This window comes from Bipolaris maydis (genome assembly GCF_028858645.1).
Source record: "Bipolaris maydis strain C4 unplaced genomic scaffold PSV08scaffold_3, whole genome shotgun sequence".
In the NCBI taxonomy this organism is placed as follows: Eukaryota; Fungi; Ascomycota; class Dothideomycetes; order Pleosporales; family Pleosporaceae; genus Bipolaris; species Bipolaris maydis.
The window spans coordinates 2,706,983-2,722,883 of NW_027093859.1; the positions used below are offsets into that span (position 1 = coordinate 2,706,983).

Genomic DNA, 15,901 nt, shown 5'->3' on the forward strand with positions numbered 1-15,901 from the left:
CATTGCAGAGACGGTGTGTTCCACATGGGGAATTTAATGCCTGTCAGCTGAGAGAGAATGTAATACAAGGTAGCCCTAACCTGAATTAATCTACCAAGACCGCCACAGGAGTTTGAGTAGTTTTGCTTTTCACGACATGTCAGCCCAGAAAATGATACGATTTATTTGCTTCCTGATTGGTACCACGCTATTGAAAAAGAGAAGAAGAAAAAAGAGCCACCATAGTAATCTGCGGCTGAACCCACGTGTACCTGCATCCGCAGAATTATGCATCTTGTCTGTTCTTGTTCAACCCCCCACCACTACTACGGCGACCTCAAGTCCTTGGCCGTAAGCACTTCTTTTGCAGCCTCCATCTCAGGAGACGTAATCTCCCTCTCCCCAAGCTTGTTTGAACTACCTGATGTCGACGACGAAAAAGGTTTCTTCAATACGTTCTTGATCTTTTCGCCTACGGGTTTGTGGTCTGCAGGGCCATCGTTGATCGGATCATGTATCGTGGTCGAGTCGGTAGAGGAGTGAGACGTGACTGGCTCTGCGAATATGCATAAGTGAGTTGTTCAAGGCTGTATTGGAGAGTGACAAAGTCGACGACAGCGCACTGGAGTTGGAGGTCATTGGCAAGGGCCACGAACCTCGAAATTGAGCACTGACATCGGATTGCGATGAAAAGGTGCTGGTGGCTTCAGGAAGGGCTCCAACTGGTGGTTCTACAATATGTTAGCATGTTATGGCCTCATTACCAATCACTTGTGGTTTCTTCTTCTGGCGAGACCCTTGAATACAACAGGGAGGGTGGCATGAAACAGGAAATCATACCTCTGAACTGTGCGCTCTGGTCCGCAGTAGCCATGGTTATTATGATTGGTTAAGAGCAGTCGACCTAGAACAATAGTCTAGATATGTAAACCTGACGTAGCAAACTTGCATTCGTGGTGGGGGGACAGGGTGTGGTAATATACAAACAAGCTGGCGCTACGTCACCGGCTGACTGAGCGTCTGGGCGTTCTCATGGCTGATGCGTGTTGGTATGATGAGATGCTTGGGAGCCAACTTGACTTGAGTGGTTGGCAAACGCATCTCGCCCCGCTTCTCCCGCACAGCAGTGGCCAAGATCCAGATTCTTGAACCCTGAACAACGGCACCGTCTTGAGCCAAGCGCTTGTCAAAGTTGTTCTAGCTCGATCTGGAAAGAGACGCTGAGATCTAGCCTTCTTGACCAACTGGGCATGTCGATCGGAACAAGACCAAGGCTTCATACCAGTCTAGATGATTCGGATGGTATGCAGCCCGTTTTTATAGCGTAGGCACGGCAGGCGAGCCTTTGTCTCTTCGCTCAAATCCGCCAACATCATTTCCACCTCAGCAGGCCTATCAGTTGAGCTCGACCCAATTCTCTCAAATAACGTCTTTTCCTTGTCCACAAGTTTAAGCACAAGGCCATGGACATCTCCCAGTATGATGTCTATTATACAAGGCATAAAGAATAGAAGCTTTTGTGCATTAGCTTCAACCCAGTCAGTGGCCGGCAAAATGTCTGGCAAGAAAGATATCGTTGAAGAGGAATCATCTTCAGTAGTTTCAGGCTGTCGGGTGATAGCTTTGCTACCAAAGGTCATACGGAATACTGTTCGAGGCCTTTCGGTTTTAGACAACCTCACTGGTTTGAGAAACCCGCACAGGTCTAGCCAACCTCCAGTGACTGCACCTGTAGTATCCTCGGTCGCATGGGATAATACAACATCCTCCACGTGTATGAGTAGTTCTCGATCCTCCCAATGCAGATTTGGACGTACATGCCCATCCACTGACGCCCACGACCAAGTTGGTGATCGATAGACTAACGGACGAGGCAATAGGCCCGAAGGATTAACAAACCACAATAGTGAGTCTTCCAACTGACTACGCCACATACCCGCTACATATTTATCTTCAAGACGAGCCATGAAGAATTTGGCTATACCAGAAAGGGCTATCAACTTATCGGTTGAAACAGACAAGTCCATGGCAGAATACTGGGAAACAACGTCACCGTACCAAAGTTTTTTCCATTCATCACCATGTCTATCAGATGATACAGAAGGATCTTGTTGTTTCCCAAGTCTGTACTTTACGGATACAGTCGTAAGATTCATGATGTTGCTGGGGAGACCTTTGGGAAACGTCTCGCAGACGGTGCGCTCGTTGCATTCCAAGAAAATTTGATCACGGAAGAAATGGAGGTTACGCGGGGCCAGGAAGCGTTCTTGAAAAACCCAGCCACGGTTGTGAAGAGGAGCCCTGCCCAGGTTGCGTGACCACAGCATAAGATCCGTCATTAAATAGTCAGTGTAACCTGGTCCTGATCCAAGTTCCTTTGTATTAACTGCAACACGCTGACGGCCTAGAAGTAACGAGGGGTGATGTCGGAAAAGTCCTTTTGTGCCGTCATCTGCATCTGCTGCAGCAATGTTGAGGTAGGAATGCATGTACACCTTACCCATTAGCCCCGCCTCATGATACCAATCGCGAAGATTGTCTCCCTCCTGAATAATGCATAGGGAATCTATCCACAGATATTGAATCCCGAGTCTTTTGGATACTTGGATGGCCTCCTGGAACGTTCTGGGCATCCCAGCAACAAAAAAGCGGTGGTTTGGATCGGACGCCGCCAACCTAGTAAGTCGAAGAGGTCTTGTATTGCCCCAACGGTGACTCAAAGTAGCATAATGTTCATTGGGTGACGTCCCCGCTGTGCGTATGAGTCGTACGTAGCCCTCCTTTCCGTCAGTTTCAGCTAGATGCAAAAGACGCGTTGGGTACCATGATGTGCCGTCTGTGTGGGAATTGCATCGCAGGTGGGATTGAACACAGTCTCGCAGCCACATGGAAGCCAGCTCAAAAGATGCAGTGGAAGAAGTATGGTCAGCAGTGACCTCGCCCTCTGCGTAAGCATCACACTCTGATTCGCCTGCTGCTTGATCAATATATGCAATAAACTTTTGGAGGAGAAACAGACCATGATCCCTTTCTAGCCTGAACGTGCCTATCACGTGTGGACGGTCGGGGAGCCCATCCATGTGAAGCTGGATACTCAAGGTGATCAATTCCAACGTCAACCCAAATCCCAACCACGCAGCAGTGATGAGTTTTGGATGCCGAGCATCACCATTGGTATTTCCATCATTGTTGGATCCAGGACTACGCAATGATTCTCGCTGAAAATCCGACAAGTTGTTCAAAGTAGGTCGGCAAACAATACACCCATTCGCTGCTGACACAACGAGCGATTCCCACGTCAAATGGTGAGCACACTGATTGTAGGATTGTCACTAACCCATATTGGCCATTTGTGATTTGTGATTTGTTGCCCTACCTTGACAAACGGTACAGTTTTGCGGCAAGCGTGCAGCTCACTTTGGCTTATTGCGGAGCTAATGACATGACGACGATGGTGAAGAACGCCGATGCAGGTTTCGCACAACATTTCCGATGGTTTATCCTAGAGAGAAGCTGGTGGGGTTGTCGGAAGAGCAGGCTGTGGCTTTACTATAGCCTCGTCACCCCGCGCTTTGTGCTAGCGAATTGGCAGCAGCCTTGAGCCGCTCCTTCCTCCCCTCCTTCCAGGCCTTGTCGAGCGCCTCCATCTTCCCACCCAGAACCTGAACATTGCCTGGTTCAAGCATAGCCACTCCTCTTCTTACATCAAAGTCCTTCAAAACAAGTTTCGCACCCATGGCCATGTTTGTGTGGAGGCCATCGATGCCTCTTAGATCCATGGCATAAATCTTGAGGGCTTTGGCATCCTGGAGAAGAAGCTTGAACGGGCCTTTACTTTGCGCAGGCGCCGCAGACTCGGTAGCAGCCTCGTTGTCTTGTTCGACTACGCGCACAATTTCTCTTCCTTTGGTCGTCTCGCCCCGCTCTTTTGCTTCGATGGCTTCGACCTGGGACCAGCGTGAGTGTCCAATATCCTCAATGTCGAGCACCTGGCAGACGACAGGACCGGGAACGATGCGAGACTGTGTGTTTCCATTGAGCACATCGCTAGGGAACACTGAGCTGGGCGGCTGACTTAGTGATTTTGTGATATCGGTTGCCAGTAGACGGAAAAGCGATGTCTGCTTTAATGCGGGCAGTGGTGTATTCGGCCGGGTGGTGGATAGAAAACTCTCGAGCCATGCCGCCGTAGGATAGAGATGGCGGGCATTGAGATGCTGTGTTAGTTCGGCTGCAATGTTAGTCGCCATGATTGGAATCGTGTACGTTTGTGAGTTTTATGCAAAAGTCATGTGTGAAACAGTTGTAGTAGTATGTAGCCGACGCGACGCGTAGTAGAATGACGTGGGGCTCTTCTCGGCCCTTGACATGAAGCTCCAACATACACTCTAAACACTCCTCAACCCCCAAATCCTACAGCACATAGAACAACATGTCAACAATAGCCTCTCCCCGCCCCAGCTCGTCCGTCCGCACCCCCTCATTAACCCGCACATCCATCGACAGTAGCTCGTCGCACCGGCCACCCCCGCAGCCCGCTCGCCGCAACCGCGCCGCCCTGCGCGAATTCTATGGCCTCAAACCTGTACCCAAAGACGCAGGGGCTGATGTGAGAATATCCGAGGAAACGACAACGAACCCATTGGGACCCGAGGAAGACGAGACACTGACAGAGCTGGACGCCTCGGATTTCAATGCAGAAGCCTACGTGGAGAGTCTGCTTGCAAGAGAGGGGCTCAAGGGCGTGTTGAAAGTAGAAGCAGACTTGATATCACGTATGCTAGTCCAACACAAGCATAGAGTGGAAGAAAGAACGGATAGCTAACCACGAAAATAGAAATCCGAAATCTGGACAGCGACCGTAAATCTCTAGTCTACGACAACTACTCCAAACTGCTTTCTGCCACCAGCACCATCCGTCGCATGCGCGGCAACATGGATCCTCTTGCGCCTACCACACACACGCTTGGGCCTGCCATATCACATATTGCCGAGACAGCTGCGGCACTGTCGTCGTCGTTGCACGAGAGCCACCAGCCGAAACAAGAAGGATTGGGAATCAGCATGCGGGGAGAACAGGACGGGGCAGATGCAGACAAGAAGCGGAGGCAGAAGGAAACTGTAAAGTGGGTGCTCGACACGCCAAGACGGCTGCAGATACTGGTTGACCAGGAGCGCGAGGAGGAGGCGGAAAAGGAGTGGGAGGAGGTTAGTGCGATACTGGATAAGTGGAAGGGGGTGGCTGGCGTGCAAGAGCTCAGGGAGCAGTGCGAGGCTATCATGCAAGAAGAAGAATGAGATGGGTCCGAGTCTGGAACAAGCACGCGACAGTTCCATGATCCCCATCATCAAGGCACTGTGCAGTGCACAGCCCAGAGAAACGGAGTCGCAGGGAACCATCAAACCCAGCATTTCCAGCCCATCCCGATGATGTAGCCAGCACCACCTGGGGAAACGGCCAAACCAAGGTTGCACAGTATAGCACTTTATGCACAAACTGCATATATCATTCGAAGCCGACTCAACACAAGTGTGGAAATGACGTCTCGGCTCCCAGCAACTAGTCCACTTGGCCCTCCCTTCCACCGCTAGGTGGTAAAGTCAATAAACTTTTGCTCGTTAGTCGTGGGGAAAAGGAGGAATGGAGGGAGGGGGGGGGTTCCCGAAGAACGGTATATCCCGAACCGGAGGCGTTCGCCCAACCAAACTAAAATAAACTTCTTTAGCAAACAAAACCTAAATAGAAAGAAGAAGCAAAAAAACACAACGGAAGTATCGGTAAATCATCAAGGTAAACGAAGAAAAGAAAAGAACAAGAGTAAACTTTGATCTAGTGCGCCTCATAAGAATAAGCCCAAAAGGATATATATTGAATTCAGATAAATTGTATACAAGCGTTGTAAAAAAAAAGATTCTAAAGTTATCGGCGCGTTTCTAGTTTTTGACTGAGCGCTCGTGGTATCAAATGCAATAATAAAGAAAACATGAACGCCCGTCTATCATGCAAAATAAAAAAATAAGTGGTTTGAAAAAAAAAGTGCCAGAGGGCGAGCGGAGTTTACCCCTCATCTTCCAGGCTCCTTCCTTCCTTTCCCCGGGTTCCGGAGGAAATCCCTTTTCTCTCTGCCCATGGGGTTTTCGGTAAACAAAAGGAAAAAAAAAGGAAGAGTAAAGAAAAAAAATAAAGTTGTAGTGCTAGTCGATTCCGAAGGAATTAGCCAAAGTTAAGGAATGTAAGCGCAAGCCTAGTGGCTCGATGAGAAGAAGAAAAAGGGAAGGAGAGATGGAAGTTCCGAACACGGCCACAGAAAGAAAGCGTATGTGTGCTGCGTGTTTTTTTCTTTCTTGCTCTCTTTCTTCGGGAATATCGCTCGTATGACTGACAAGCAAGCAAAAAAAAAAAGCATGACGTCTAAGCAACGCATTTCTGCATGACTTGGCCATGTTCTGCATGGGCATGCACAGAGCGGACGCTGAGTGGTGCAACGTGGCTGCCGGCCGCACGCTCCAATTCCTCTACAGCAGCAGCCTGCTGGTTGAGCAAGTTGAGATACGTCTGCCAGCCGATTGCCACGACACCGCCGAAGATGCTGCGGTATTGAATGGGCACGTAGGTGAAGCTAAAGGCCGTGACAGCGGGCCAGATTTTGCAGCTGTTCCACCAGCTGGTTGGCACCGTGTTGCGGATGCGCTCAATGATTTCGGGAAAAGTGCCGCCGGAGAGTAGGGTTTGCATGCCGAAGAAGTATGAGTTGAATAGTGGGGTGAAGAAGGCTTGGTTGATGAAGACCTGGGGGTGTTGTTAGTTATCGTCGCAAGCGCATGCATTCTGGTACTAGACGGCAACATACTTTGATTGAAAGAGAGAGTGTCTTGGACCGGTAGTTGAAGCTGTTGGACAGCCACAGAAACCACCTGTATGATGGGATGGCGCTCAGTCCTCCAATGCAAAGGGCTCGCATGGTACGGGTCCAGTCACGGTCATCGCTCCATTGCTGCACCCAGCCCTTCTCGTCGGCCTCGTCGGTTGACTCGTGCTGTTGCTGCTGCTGGGCGGAAGGCTCGGGTTGGGTGATGCTTTGGGCTACGCAGTCGCCGATGAAATAGATGATGAGTGAAGACACCAATTGGGTCATGTATGGCCTTCGTTGCTGCACGCGACCGTATGCGCGAAAGGGTTCGACAATGGGATCGAGCCACAGCCAGCTGGGCCCGGGAATGGTTCGCGCAGTGGCAGCGGCGCCCTGGGCTCCTTCTGGACCGGTGCTGTTGTAGCGACGAGAGGTGTTGGACAGGTGAATTCGTAGACGGGCGCGCTCGAAGTTGGATGTGTTTGTCGTGTTGCGAGAAGGGGCATTAGGGATGCGCCTCAGGCCAACGCGGACCCAGGCGCAAGAAGGGGCGACCATAATAGCAGTAGTGGTTGGTGATGGAGAGTGCGTGGTTTTGGGCGGACGGAAGCAAGATGAGCGAGTTATGAGCGAGTGGAAGACATGATGTGCGGTGGCTGCTGGGGGGTGTTATGAGCTGTCAGGTAGGTATGGATGCATGTGTGGGTGTAGGTCTGGATGGACGCATCCCCGAGTGTCGGCGCAACAAATGTTGGGGATGCACGCCGGGGGCGCGCGGATAACCTCGGCTTAGTCACGCGCACGCCATCGCATCCACTCGTGCCCCAGTCGGGCCTAGACTGCTCTCCATCAATCCCTAACACCCGACAACGGCCTCAGCCTCAGGCATGCTTATGCTACGCTTCTCGTTGCACCCACAGCCTGCACCCACAGCCTTGCCAACACGGCCTCACTCTTTCGCTCTCCGGTGCTCTCCCATGGCATTGCCGACTTGGCCGGTCAGCTTAGATCCGAAACATAGCTCTTCACGCGTGGCACCTGGGGCTTCTAGACACGTAGCCCCCTGGCCACTGACGAGCCTCTTGGTCCTTAGACAGCACAGGTGGGTACACTAACATGATGAGGTCCATGTCGGAATAGGGCACAGGCATTGAACCGAAGAGGCATTTTCGTCCAATTCGTCGTCAAATTTACGTATGTACATGAGAATCGAAAACCAGCGGTGCGCAAGCCCGGCCCTACGCGGCCGAGCCCACTCGACACTGGACACCACCAGCAAATAGTCACAAACTTGTACAAGCCAAACTTCTCCACAAATATCGCCCACCGACACTACCCGTCCTTCTCGACTGCCCCAACATGGTCATCCACCATGCCAATTTAGATACATTGGTGGTAGTAGTCGTTTTGCTTGACGCACGAAGTGCCTGAAACGCAGGCAGTTGCGCCCGTGTAGCCCTGGCCACCGCACTGGTGCCACTTCTGAGCCTCAGCACCACCGGTAGCGGGAGCAGAGGCAGGAGCAGAGGCAGCGGGAGCAGCAGGCTCCTCAGCAGGCTCCTCAGCAGGCTCTGTAGTATCGTCAGTGCACTCCTCGGGTTCCTCGGCAGCGGGAGCCTCACCGGAAGGAGCCTCAGTAGAGGGAGCTTCAGTAGAGGGAGCCTCAGTAGAAGGAGCCTCAGTAGAGGGTGATGGAGAGGCAGCAGGAGCAGAAGATGGAGAGGCAGCGGGAGCGGGAGCAGCATCAGCAGCAGCAGCAGTGGCAGCACCGGTCCAGAGCTTGGGACCAGGGTTGGGGTAGCTCTGGAATGAGTTGTAGATGTCGAACAAGACACCAGGGGTAGTAGCGGTGACGTAGCCTGGGATCGCGACACCGGCAGGAAGAGAGCCGCTGGCGGATCCGCCAACCTTGACATGAATCTGCAATCTCAAGTCAGCGTCTTGTTACTACTAAGCACGTCACGCAACTAGGCAACTTACACATCCCATGTAGAACTGAGCACCCGAAGGCCTGTTGCCCTCGTGGAGAGCAATAATCTCGGGACGGATGATGTAGTCTCCGGCAGCAACGTTGGGCATCTTGAATGTGTGCTGTCCCTTCTTTCCGTTGTATGCACCATCGCGGAGCTTGGTGACAGCCCACGACGTGCCGTCCCATGTATCCTCGGCAATCTTGGTCCACGACAAAGAAGAGCCAGCCTTCGACATGTAGACGTTGATTGGTCCCTTGTGAGATCCATCAATGATTTGGTCGCCGGCCCCAGGACCGTTGTGGAACCATTGGACCTGGTCATGTCAGCACGACTTGTACCCGAAACTGCACCACACACACAAATACTTACAGCGACTTCGTCACCGGGGTTGATAGAGATGGACTTGGCCGCCTTGATGTTGGCTACGTTGCACTCCATCGCCTTGGACGTAACATCGGTGACGGGAGAGTTGTTGGGGGGCGTGTCAATGTATCCGCCCTGAGAGTTGCCGTAGCCAAGGTCTTTGTTGTTGACGGAAACACCCCAGATGGTGCAGTGGGCGCTGGCAGCACCGGCGAAAGCGAGAGCAGAGATGAAGGACTTCATTTTGAATGGGCGTTATGGGGCGGTTTGATTGATCAACTGATCGAGTGTAGAACCTGTCTTGTAGAAAGAGTGGCTATTCAAAGCAGAAGTCGAAAAGAACGAACAAGTCAAAGACTGAATCGGATATGCAGAAGGAGTGAAGGTTGAGCGTCAAGCGTGCCCTTTCATCTTTGGGGTGGCCAGCTTCTTCTTATACTATTCAGTTCTTTTGCTACACAAGCGTACGGGTTGGGAGATCAGTCATGTCGCTTGGAAATTATTGGTTACTCCGCTTGTCTGCCTAGAAAAGACGAGGCGGCTAATGCAAATGCCATTGCGGGTAGCAGCCATCTAGCGCTGATACGAGTCGCAGCCCGCCGTTTGGACTGTCTATGGGCCATGGGGGAATCGTCAACGGTGCAGATGAAGCCAAGACCTCCTCCGTCTGGGCGGAACGCGTCCTAGTGCACAATGTTTCGATCGCCCTTGTTTGCCTTATGACGGATTGCTCGAGGTGCCTACAATCTTACGTCCTGTGTTCTCGAGCATGTGGGTATGAATCATGCGCGCAAATGTCATTGTTGCCATTGATCAAGCAACGGCACTATCGAGGGCTGAGGTACGTGAGCGCCTTGTGTACTTGTTTTTTTTTATGTACGTCAATATCTCTTGTGCGCATGAACAACGTCGTTGGTATCCACTACTTTTGACACGGAGGCTCACACAGAGCCTTGGTGGTGGCGGCCTGGAAAAAGCGATGGGGCAACGGTGTATGTTCCAGACATCATCATCTCGGGCTTGGGAGGCAGGTGTCATGTTGTATTGGCGCCAAACATACTTTCGGGATCGCTGTTGTGGTATTTCGCCGTACCGCAGGCACTGACAGAGGGTGAACGTCGAAGGAAAGAAAGTAGGTCGAGCGAAGGGCGCAATGCACAGGCAACATTGCCAAGCCTACTCCGTCGTTTGTGCTTATGTGCTTGTGTATTTAGTAGTTAGAGCCAGTCGAATCAGGTACATGCTACTATGTACCTGTCCAAAGGGGGCTGCATCGTTGTGATCTATCGAAGAAACACGGTAGGGCCTGCTGGGATAATCTCAATTTGACAATACCAAGTTGGATTGCTTCTCCACAGCTCGGTAACTTAGCAGCCATCAATCTAACCCAAAAGGCGTGCCCCCGCCAAAACCAAGCATTGCCATTCGCCAACTCGATGACATCTGTTTCATGTAGACGTTGGGCCACTTCGACCGAATTACTGCCAGGGCTGTGCTCGCAACAGTGGGTCTGCGTGAAACGTGCTGCTTCTTGGCAGCTTCTTTGCATTATCTTCTTATGTCTTGGTTTTAATCTAAATACATTCATCCACTATACACTGTAGTTTCACACGCCTTGGGACTTGTTTTGGTGATGTAAATGTGCATTTGTGTAAAAGTGGCTGTTCAAGTCTAAAGTTTGGAAGAAGCGCGCCCCCACCCACAGGTCAATGAAAATTGGTCTTATTCGTGTCTATCTAGAACATTTATGTACCCAGGTACCCTCTCAGATTACCATAAACCCAAGGACTTGTTGAGGCGTTATGAGTCGACATCTAGAACAATTCCTGATACGGACCCCTCGAGTAACTAGTCAGAGGGCCTGCAACATCACGTCGCCAATCGTTAAAATGCAGTCCCAATAGTGCGTATCCGGCACCACTATTCCGTCTGGGTAAACCTGCCATCGCCATTCGGTCGCACCTGTAACCATAATCCAGCCGGATGTCTTGATGTCCGTCGCTGGCCCTTTCCCTAGTGTGGAGATGAGCTTTGAAACCTTTCTTTTGTTGTGTAATACCGCTTCCGCGCCTCCCGGTTCTTCCATTCGAAGGCCCAACTCCTTCCAAAGTCTTCCGAGATGTTTCATGGTGTTTCAAACCCGCGGAACACGCTAATACACGTACTCCTCTCGCGTACCTTTTTCAATAGTCCGGCCGATGTGGCTCAGGTCTACCAACTGCTTTGGGAAGACTTGGTACGGATGATCTTTCCGTAACTGTCGACTTGCATCGCTTGGGGAAAACTGACGCCGACAAACAGTCCGCTTGGATTCAGTCTTTCATCTATCGCTTGAATTTTTTTCCCTCTGTTTGCTATATAGCGTATCAGATCAATTATCTCAGAAAAGAATGGCAGGCCACACCCCAACCTGCCAGAATCGGGTATCAAAAAAATTGGCTTTACAGTCAAAGTACGTAATAAAAGGATTCGGGTGGACCTCTGCGAGACCCTATTAAACCCTGAAAAACGGGTTGGTATTACTACTAAAATACGCCTCTCAACGGGTATATGTCAAATAGACAAATCTCCATTAGGTACGATAACCAAAATGCGGTTACGACGAAGGCAGCAGCCCAGCGAACTGCGGTTGCGACGAAGGCAGCAGAACAGCGAACTACGGTTGCGATAAGACAATGAACTATAGTTGCAATAAGAACACATTGCGCAAAGCGCTCCTGTGCCTATATATTCGCCATATCGTATCTCATCAAAGGCACAAATCCATCACAACTCAATCTCCCCTTACTACCATGTCGAGCTTCGTTTCGTGGCCACTGTCGCGAGTATTTCCCCGCGACGAGCTAAATTTACGACACCAACAACTAATCAAGATTACCACCGCAGCTCTAAAGGCTATACCAGCTTTCTTTCGCCAGCCATCTCGCAACGTTGAACACGAACTTAGCCACTAGATACCAGATGGGCTGCACGAGCTGCGTGTTCTTCGGCCAGACTATGCCATGCCTAGGGATCTGACCAGTATCCGTATCGTGGATAAGTACGCGTATATGGATAACGTCAACGCTTGCGCGATCTACTTAGTAGGCACGCGTATCATGCTCGAACGCGGGTCAGGACTATCGGAGGACACTCGCCGTTGGCTCAGTGGTGAAATCGACCTTATCAACGAGGCTATCAACGCCACAGAACCGACGATTGAGTAGAGGGAGTTTTTCAACAGGTTGTGGAATAAAGAGAGCAAGGCGTGGATGGGGTTGATCCTGTGGTTCTTTGGTCGAGAGCTGGGTGTTTACGGCCGGGTACGAGCAAGGCGTCGCAGGCTTGTCGTTCGTGTGGACGCTGCTGGCGTGTGACGATATCGATGGGCGGGTTACCGTGACGGTTTCGATGGGTGGAGCTGAGAATGGGCGCTTACGCGTGGTTGCTGATTCGAATATCTGTATGACTAGTTCTAATAAATCCCAAAATTTTGTTTCACAAAAATTGTTCCCGAAAGGCCGGAGCCAATTTTCATCTATAAATGTACGCGGTTGCTACCTTCAAGTGTCGGTCAGGCTTTAACGGGGCTTCCTCTAGAAGTCTATACAAGCGGTGTCTTACTTTTCATTATCTTCAAAGTCCACTGTGACATGGCAAATTGTCCTGTTTCTCATACACGCATTGGGAATCCAGGATAAACTTCAGGCTGGATTTACAGTCTAGCAACGAGCGACACAGGAGTTTCCATGGCTTATTACACGTCTTGATTGACTCTGTCAGAGAATTTTCTTGTTGGGAAGGCAGGTTAATTGTGAAGAAATTCTATAAAATGCCAAAAAGCCTTATCCCCACGTATGGTGGACGCTATGAGAACACTGGCAAGCTCGTTTTGCAGAGTTATCAAAACAGGCTGTCTAAGCTAATGGTTGTTTAATACGACCAGACTAAAGGCGTCTTTTGTATCACAAGTCTCCCGTGCTCAGTCTTTGTTTCGACCTGCTGAACATAAGCTCAATATATATGGACACAGGTGAACTACTCATAGAAAAGATCTCATGGCTGAAGGGGTTGGCTTAGATTGGCAGAAGAGGATCACATTCAAATAACCGCGATCAGTAAAGCGGGCGGCTTTTGATTCCCATTCATTGCAGAAAGGTCTCATAAGAAGAGGTTAGCTAGTCTAGCATTTATTGATTTGATAAAGCCTCTAACCTACGACATGGTATATGCAAAAGGCTATCATAGTTGAGAGATAGGCATATAGCCTACAGTAAAGGCTAGAGACTATGCCAACGACCAGAGACATGCAATGCAGGCTTACAATATACTAGGTGCGATAAAAGATACTTATGCTGACGTACACATATCCGCAATTCTCAACAAAAAGACCCAAACAACTGACCTGTGATGTACAGGAGACATAACAACCCAACGTCAGCATGAAACACTCACTGCACTGTTCATGACGATGGTAGGTCCGGCATTGAACAAGAAAGACGTTTCTCCACGCTGATACATCGATACCCATTTCGGACACTCACCACAAAAGATACTGGGCAGACATTCGTTATCGCCAACGGCACCTCAGTGCCTAGAAATATCAAGTGTTCTTCGTGGCAAGATCGCTGGTCCGCCGGTACTGCTCGTCTTCGCATTGAACATAGGCACAACACTATTGTCATTGAGGCAGACTCACATCATTTCCCCATTGCGATCCTGGATAGGATACACAGATATATCATACCGGTCAATTACACGAACCTCAAAATGTACACAAGGGCAGCGTAAGCGCATAGGATCATATACTATAGCCAGATCATAGTACATGTATGTAAAACTGTTGGTACCGGTAATAGTACCGTAGCCTTTCCGCGGTCAGGTCATGTTTAGGATAGGGGCAAAAGTGTTGGGAGGGTATTGTTTAGGTAAGGGCCAAGGACATTTTATTGGACGCGATAGTGTTCTAGACGAGGGATGGTTTTTGAGATGAAGAGGTATTGATTAGTTGTAAGTCGGGAAATGGGGAAGACATAGAGATGCTAGATTGGAGATAATGGTTGAGCAAAATATCATTTTCGGTATAAACTTCAGAGTATTTTCATTTCAATTGAAAGGGGACGTCGCACGCAGAAGGACATCTCCTAAGGGCCAGACTGTCGAAAACGGAAGTCCTGTAACCCAGAAGAAACTTCACATGCTGACATCAATAGTCGTATGATTGTGCTTCCAATGCCATTATTTCGTCCAGACACGTCGGAATCTCCTACAAACCCTGCAGTTCGGACAAGAAGGACGACTCTCGGACATAGATTGGCATCTTATCTATCTGAGTGTGCATGAGCAAATTGTAGAAAGGACGTCACGTTCGTATCGTGGAAAGCTTAGCCTCAATAGAAGAAGTGGTGCGCGCTTAATATCATGGCAGCCCATCTTGGCTAGATTCCCACTAGGTTACCTCAGATTGAAGGATCTTGTGTCAGACGGGCCGTGATGAACGTTGCCCAGATGTAATTCGTGAATACGAGTGATACGATCTCGGTTATTCAGCCTTGGACAGAGGCTACTCAACATCAGAATAGTGATTTGCTGCTGCTGCACCTTGAGATATAGCCATAAGTATTGTTCTCAGCGACTTGAGCTCAACAGCACGAGAAGAGGGTAGTAATCGCATCTGATTAGCCACGACTCTGGAAAACCATATGGACTGCAAGTGTCTTCAGATATCAAACAGAAGACGTCAAATTAAGATTGTTAGTCGCAATCAACAGGTCAAGTATATGTGCAGGGTTGAAATGCTCAAAAAGGCTTGGTCCAAGCAGCGAAACCGAAAGGAAACAGAAAATCGTTGCGAATACGAGATAGAGTGGGCCAGGACAGGTTGGTAGTAGCTCTAGCCAGACCTCCCTCTATACCTTCACCAAGCGAGTCTAGATTGGAGTAAACATGTTTCAACGCACAAGAGTGGGCCCGCTGTTCGGGATTGAGATCACCTCACCGTCTCGCCAGATAAGGCGCAACTACCCAATCTTGTGAAGAGAGAAGACTTCTAAATTTAAAAGCTTGGGAGAGCTTGTGATATTGATAAAATGATTGATTATGCACAAAGTACTCAGAGTCCATTTACGAGCAGGGGTTATTCCATGGAGGGCTGGCATGCGGAGAAACTAAAGTAACTGTCGGGGGTTCAGCAATCATTGAAGAGGCTGTAAGTGAAACACACCCCAGCATACTACTAGGGTTGCAGAGTTGTACTTGGAGATGACAACGCCTTCCAGGCGGTTGCGATACCCATTTAGGCACCGATGCGTTAGCAGAGCGGAATTTTCCTGTGGTCGAAAAATGGCATTCACAATGGAACTACCACGGCGGCGAAGAAAAGACTATTATGTGGAGGTACATTGTCAGATGATGCAACGCGGGTGATAGTAAGCTGGGGTTGTGCTGACCCCCCGGCACCAAACCCCGGGCTGTTGCCTTGGCGGATGCGACATCAGAGCGGGCTTTCCGAGAGCCTGTAAACTGCCTTTGCAGTGCAGGAGATGCTCAAAGAATTGATGGCGTTGGCACTCTATATCTTGTTAGATATTAAGGTACGTAGGGGTTCCTGCATTGACGTGCGGCCAATCCCGCACCCCCGTTACACCTAGAGGGATCAGTTTCATCTATTTTGTTAGGTCCTCGTGACAACGCTCTCCCCATTCTTCCGTCCATCGCATGTCAGATAGGATCACCTCACATATGGATTTACTTTCA

General features: G+C 49.9%; 4 protein-coding genes across 4 annotated transcripts; all 4 read right to left on the bottom strand.

Moving 5' to 3' along the window:
• Window positions 1-160: 160 nt before the first annotated feature.
• On the bottom strand, window positions 161-915 carry PSV08DRAFT_31923 (uncharacterized protein). The gene is made up of 3 exons (XM_014219870.2): window positions 820-915; window positions 636-710; window positions 161-535 (listed from the first exon to the last, which is right to left on the bottom strand). The coding sequence occupies exons 1-3, from the start codon at window positions 851-853 to the stop codon at window positions 306-308; spliced, it is 339 nt and encodes a 112-aa protein (XP_014075345.1). The 5' UTR covers window positions 854-915; the 3' UTR covers window positions 161-305.
• A 350-nt stretch (window positions 916-1,265) lies between these two features.
• Window positions 1,266-3,059, bottom strand: PSV08DRAFT_173422 (heterokaryon incompatibility protein-domain-containing protein; the record flags this gene model as incomplete). The annotated part of the gene is made up of 1 exon (XM_014219869.2): window positions 1,266-3,059. One exon carries the CDS (start codon window positions 3,057-3,059, stop codon window positions 1,266-1,268), a length of 1,794 nt encoding a protein of 597 aa, XP_014075344.2.
• A 461-nt stretch (window positions 3,060-3,520) lies between these two features.
• PSV08DRAFT_408248 (uncharacterized protein) lies at window positions 3,521-4,958 on the bottom strand (the record flags this gene model as incomplete). The annotated part of the gene is made up of 2 exons (XM_014219868.2): window positions 3,521-4,210; window positions 4,940-4,958. 2 exons carry the CDS (start codon window positions 4,956-4,958, stop codon window positions 3,540-3,542), a joined length of 690 nt encoding a protein of 229 aa, XP_014075343.2. The 3' UTR covers window positions 3,521-3,539.
• Window positions 4,959-6,391: 1,433 nt separating this feature from the next.
• Window positions 6,392-9,409, bottom strand: PSV08DRAFT_369340 (carbohydrate-binding module family 1 protein; the record flags this gene model as incomplete). Its single annotated transcript, XM_066093159.1, has 5 exons — window positions 6,392-6,769; window positions 6,831-7,486; window positions 8,219-8,750; window positions 8,811-9,116; window positions 9,173-9,409. The coding sequence occupies 5 exons, from the start codon at window positions 9,407-9,409 to the stop codon at window positions 6,392-6,394; spliced, it is 2,109 nt and encodes a 702-aa protein (XP_065949649.1).
• Window positions 9,410-15,901: the final 6,492 nt, after the last annotated feature.

Bases quoted from the DNA above. Each gene is read 5' to 3' on its own strand.
- PSV08DRAFT_31923 (XM_014219870.2), bottom strand. From the start codon at position 853: ATGGCTACTGCGGACCAGAGCGCACAGTTCAGAG. The intron at 711-819 runs GTATGATTTCCT...AACATATTGTAG, and splicing joins CCAGAGCGCACAGTTCAGAG to AACCACCAGTTGGAGCCCTT. The intron at 536-635 runs GTTCGTGGCCCT...GCATATTCGCAG, and splicing joins TGTCAGTGCTCAATTTCGAG to AGCCAGTCACGTCTCACTCC.